Below are 5,468 nucleotides of genomic sequence, written 5' to 3' on the forward strand. Positions count from 1 at the left end.
AAACGCAGAATCAGCCTCAACTTTCATCAACGTTGCAAAAAAGATCCGTTTGAAAGCAAATCCAGCTCACAAATAGGACTTTACTCAGTCATTCATAATCATGTCCCACTCTGACAAAGTGTGAATCGGTCCAGATCAATGGCTCAGTCACTGCCATACAAGGTCAAGCAATCTGAGTTTTTAGGGTAAAAAGAGGGATTTCCTGCAGCTGTAATGGCTGCTGAACTCACTTTAACCCTGAAAAACTAATCACCATTGTTAAAGTATATTGATTCTCATGAAACCCAACGGTACCAAATGAAGCAACCTTCTGTACAGGTTTTCCGTGTACGATGTGTCGTCTCCTGAATGTCTTGCTGGCTTTGCTGAGTCGCTTCCTGTTTGCGGTGCACGGGGTGGTGACGGTGTGGCGGGTGGTGGCCGTGAAAGGGGAGCCTCTCTATTGGCTGCTGCTGACGGGCGTGGCTCTTCTGGGCGTGGAAATGGCCGTCACTCTGAAATGCACCCGTAACGCAGAGTGGAAATGGTAAATTGATCATTTAATACACTTTATCAGAAACACAATATCTATTATTAAAGCTAGAATTAAAATTAAATGAATGACTTAACTTAGTTTTGGCATTTTAATCAAAACTATGATATTGTGTGACAATGTTGTTATGTGCTATGTGTGATTAAAATACTGAGCTTTTATAAAGAGGAATTGTGTTGCAATAGTTGCTGAGTCCGGACTGACCAACCTGTAGGGTTACAAACACTACTGTCCCTAGAGACAGCCCCGGTTACCAGACAGTGAAACCACAAAGTTAATGATGTAATAAGGAGTTTCACCCCAGCGGTAATTGTGAATTTGTGAACTGCCGCTCTGAAGACTTGAATTTGTCATTTTGTCTGTCACTATCTTAAAATGTTTGGAGCCAGAAGTGACCATAAATTGACGACCTGGGGAGAAGCCATAAGTGAATCTGACCTCATCTGATTGGGAACCTGATGACACTACGCCCACCCACTTATAGTGGAAACCTGAGCGCACCACAGGCCTGTCAATCAGACAAGCCCCCAAACATACTGATTTTTAAAGCCTGATATAAAATCAATGATCAGATTGTTTTCAGATGGACCACCAGAAAACTAAAAAGGAGTGACTTTAGTGAATAACATCATTATTAACTGTGGAAAAGATGTGTTGACTTTGTGTTTAATTAACAAAGTTGAATGGGAGTCCGTGGAGCCAGAGGCTTTTTGAAGCCAACCCCTAGTGGCCCTCTGTGGTACTGCACTCTGCTTAATGCCTCACTTGTCAGACCTGAATGCTTCGTCCACTTTTATATACAGTCAGTTATTCCCCTTAAAACTACTGTAGCCTAGCTCCGCCCACCTATCGCTCACAGCTTCAGTTTCGCTGTGATTATAGTCAGGAAACCATGTGAGGTTTTTTTCAGCCACTGGAGAGCAAACTAATCAGGGACCCGTGGGATTAACTTGGTGCCATGATGTTAAAGTCAAGCATTTGCTTCTAAATATAGTTCCAACATTGGCGGCGTTGATATAGTTTCAGACGTCATAGAGCGGCTACTGGCAACGGGTCCAATAGATTCAAAATGAACCCGGCATTTACACACCGTAGGATGCAGCGACTGGAAACAATCTTCATGGGAGTGTGGCCAATGGGTCTTGTAATTCTAGGCTAAAGCTACTGAACAAGTGTATTAAAAGGGCATGCCAGCATTATACGACTTTTTCCATGGATGTCTACACCCATCCATGACACGTCTATGACAAATAAACCGTTATATTGTTAGTGTCTCTTTAGTGGTAAAACAACAAAGGCTATAAAGATTTCCTTCTCCTGCTTTACGTGTGATTAAAAATGGGTTCGTAAGCCAGATGCTCTCTTTTCTGTTTTTATAGGGGTGACACGAGGATTGAGCTCTTGTGGGCAGACTTTGTAAGACTGTTTTTTTTTTTTTTTTGTGGGGAGTAAATAACTCCTGAACTTGTAACTGTGTGAACACTTTACAACCCATCTGCCCAGGGCCGGGAGAGGCAGCTCGTGAAAAGCCTGTAATATTCTCTGAAATTCTCTGTTATCCTCAGCAGCTCTTTCTCTCTTTCACCGTCTATCAAAAACAAATCTATTCCTCGGCTTGCGTTATTGCTCTGTCTTTCGCTTTAGCTGATATTGTGAGCCTGCCATCACATTGCTGTCACAGCCTCTCCTCTATCCAGTCATGGAGAAAATGTCTCCTGCTAGCTCCAGTCATTTCTGACCAGCTGACTTTTCCTTTAAAAAAAAAAAAAAAAATAATAATAATAATAAATTGGCTTGACTGAACGTAAACTGACATCAACCTTTATTACACGAACCTCAACTGAATATAAGCATTTAGTGTCACACCTCATTCATCCCCAATTTTAAAGCTGTAGCTCTCCGGCACACACGGACTGAACACCCTGAGACACAAGCTTTCTCCAGGCCTCTCTCTTTCTCACTGAGTCTTACTTTGAAGTTCTCTCCTCATGGAGAAGGCTTTGCACTGTCAAGTGGGATTTGCATGTATGATGAGAATAATTGCCTGTCTGAAATCCGATGCTTCTTTTAGGGGGGAAAAAAAAAGAGGGGCTCTTTCTTCTTTAGCGGGTGGCAAAAAGAAAAAAAAAGGCATGTCGCTAAAAATAACCAACCCCCCCCCCCCTTTTCCTCCCCATCCATCCTTCTCCTTTGGTGGTCCTCTTTTAGGTTTTCCCCCATGGTTTTCCTCTACCTCAGTACTGTCATCCCGTCCATTTGGTTTCTGGAGCTGAGCCTGCTGCAGTCCAAGCTGCCCGTCAACAATTCCTCAGGCCACGAGCTTCATTTGCTGGATCACATCCCGATCACAGCGGTAGGCGTCCCACCACAAAACTGCCCTCCCCGCCTCGCCCTCCACGCAGCCACATTAAAGCAACACCTGATGTCAGATAAGATTTAAATCTAGCGAGGGGGTGGATAAACTATTAGTTGCAGGAAATGTGTAATAGACACATTGAGATGAAGTCCAGATAGGCTTCTGTTTGAAAAACTCTCAGATCTCTCCCCTTCTGGGATGGTTTTAGAGTAATTTCTTTCATCTAGGATTCTGGAGCTTTTATTTGCCCCTTGGCTGTACTCAAAGCTGGGTGGCAACTTTTAAAACTCTCAGACGTAGTGTTCTGGGAACGTTATGAAATGTCAAGAGGGGAGGGGGGGGGGGGGCTGTCAGGAAAAAAAGCAATGAACCTTGACATAATGAGGAGTTGAATCACAAGCACTTATAACGGAAACAGAGAGGACATGCTGGGTTTTTATTGATTATCCATTGTAATTGTTCAGTTAATAATATCTCTATCGGACCATCAGTCCACTAGAGGATACAGTGCCAGTGTCACGTTTTGCATAGACAAGGTGTGAAAAGTACACGCATTTATAAGACTGATAAAGTCCATGGAGGAAGAAGGTCAGAGGTTGTTGGATGGAACAAACGCAGGACTTTAACTTGGGAGACCTTTGTTCAAGTGGGCCAACAGTGACATCACCTATTGGTTTGTGAATGGCTGAGTTCGGATTTTCGCTGGTGCCATCTTGCTAGTTCGGAGCGGTTTGGAGCCGGTAGTGAGCTGGAGAGGGGGAGGGGGTGGGGGGGGGGGCAAGCAGGCGGCCGATCTGACCCAATCTGATTGGAAACCTGAATGCACCACAGGCCTGTCAATCAAACAGACACACCCACATAAACACATCTTTTTGTAATCTTATTTTCTAATTAATAGTGGGATTATTTTCAGATGGGTGGCCAGAAAACTATTAAGAAGCAGTGAGTTAAGATAGCAACATGGAAATAATGAAATCAAGCTCTGGCAGCACGCGTGGTGTCGGCCTCATTTTTCAGACCCGGAAGTCACCTCCACTTGGATATCACAAATTAAGAGGGGTAATTGTTTTGAACCCGAACCATCATCCTTTCCTTATCCTGACCAAGTGGTGCTTGGTGACTAAACCTAAGGCACATTACTTTTTACACCAGGCGTGGCCAAACGTGACAATGACATGAGTGGACTGATGTGTGTTACACAGTTGGACATGATACCTGGTTTCAACAAGAAACCAAGACGTTTACTGGACTGGGAACCTTTGCAAATACTTTCGGAGTGACCAGACTGTGCTGTTTCCTTCATGCAGGGCATTGTGGAGCTGGACCCAGAGAACTGGGTGGCCGGCCTGGAGCAGACCATGCTCATAGTGTTGGTTCTGGGTCGCTGGCTAATGCCCAAGGGGGACATGTCGCGTGACCAGCTCTCACAGCTCCTCATGGTCTACGTGGGCCTGGGCGCGGACATCCTGGACATCTTCGACACCTTCAAGGAACCCGAAGTCAAAACCAACCGGGTGGTTGTCATCACCGGCCTGGCGCTCTTCTCGTGGGCGCTCATGCAGTTTCCTCTGGTTCTCACGCAGACTCGACCGTCAAAAGGCGAGTGTCCTCAGAGGAGCATTGGTCGTCTCCTCTGCTGCCCCGAAGCTTCCCCTTCCTTCGCCTCCTGCTGCTCCAGTGAAGTGTGGAGCTTGCTGCTCACAGTGGGACTCCAGGATGGCCCATTCCTGCTTTACCGGATCTACCTCATGGTACAAGAGCAGGTACTCAACCAGCTCATGATTTTCTTCACCTGTAAGAACATCCTCATCGTCCTTTTGGAGCTTTACAGGATCTTTGTGGTGCAGTGCCAGCGGCAGGTGGAGGGGTCGGGGTTGGAGAGGTGTATCGGTTTGGTGCTTCAGTGTCAAACCCAGAGGGGGAGTGAGGGCGAGGAGGGGAAGGAAGTGGGTAAAGGCGAGTGCGGTGGAGAGCAGAGCTGTCATACAGACATGGAGAGGGGGAGCGAGAGGGAGGAAGATCAGAGAGGTATCCAGGTGAAGAAAGGCTCAAAACTCCGCGAGGCATGACTTTTGGGCCTCGAGGGGCGGAGAATGGCTTTCACACGCCGAGAGAAAAGTCGAATCCATCTGCCATCTCTTGAATCTCTGCCTTGTTCAGAGACAGTCTCGGCTCTCTGGAGGTTCAGTGACTAGAAATAGACCACAAGAGGAGAGAAGAAGTCCCCACTGAAAAGATAAGAGATGAATTTATGCAACCCCCTTTGATAAAGCCTTTCCAAAAAAAAATTGAAAAAAGTAAAAAAAAATGTGGTGTTTCAGTCACAGGAAGTTTCTCCACTCAGGAATTTCAGTTCAACAAGTTTAACATGAGCCGTCAGTCTCGTCAATATATGAAGGAATTAACAAGGTAGCTGAAACCAGATAATTACAGCTTTGTGCTTTACAGTTCAACGCATTCTTTAATTAGCAGCAGCATTAGATTGTGATTTCATTATTCTGTGTGTGTGCATTTTTAATAAGAGGATGGCATTGACCAGAGATAGTTAACCAGGTGACAAAGTGTCTTTTTTTGTTTTGT

At 45.4% G+C, this 5,468-nt stretch overlaps 1 protein-coding gene across 1 annotated transcript; it reads left to right on the top strand.

The window, feature by feature from the left end:
• Positions 1–330: 330 nt before the first annotated feature.
• LOC138618212 (transmembrane protein 26) lies at positions 331–5,109 on the top strand. The gene is made up of 3 exons (XM_069693796.1): positions 331–526; positions 2,741–2,885; positions 4,196–5,109. Exons 1-3 carry the CDS (start codon positions 333–335, stop codon positions 4,955–4,957), a joined length of 1,101 nt encoding a protein of 366 aa, XP_069549897.1. The 5' UTR covers positions 331–332; the 3' UTR covers positions 4,958–5,109.
• The last annotated feature ends 359 nt before the right edge of the window (positions 5,110–5,468 follow it).

Source organism: Brachyistius frenatus, unplaced genomic scaffold, assembly GCF_029030835.1.
Source record: "Brachyistius frenatus isolate BFR_SWC_R1_liver_20210118 unplaced genomic scaffold, ASM2903083v1 Contig_16, whole genome shotgun sequence".
Taxonomy (NCBI): domain Eukaryota; kingdom Metazoa; phylum Chordata; class Actinopteri; family Embiotocidae; genus Brachyistius; species Brachyistius frenatus.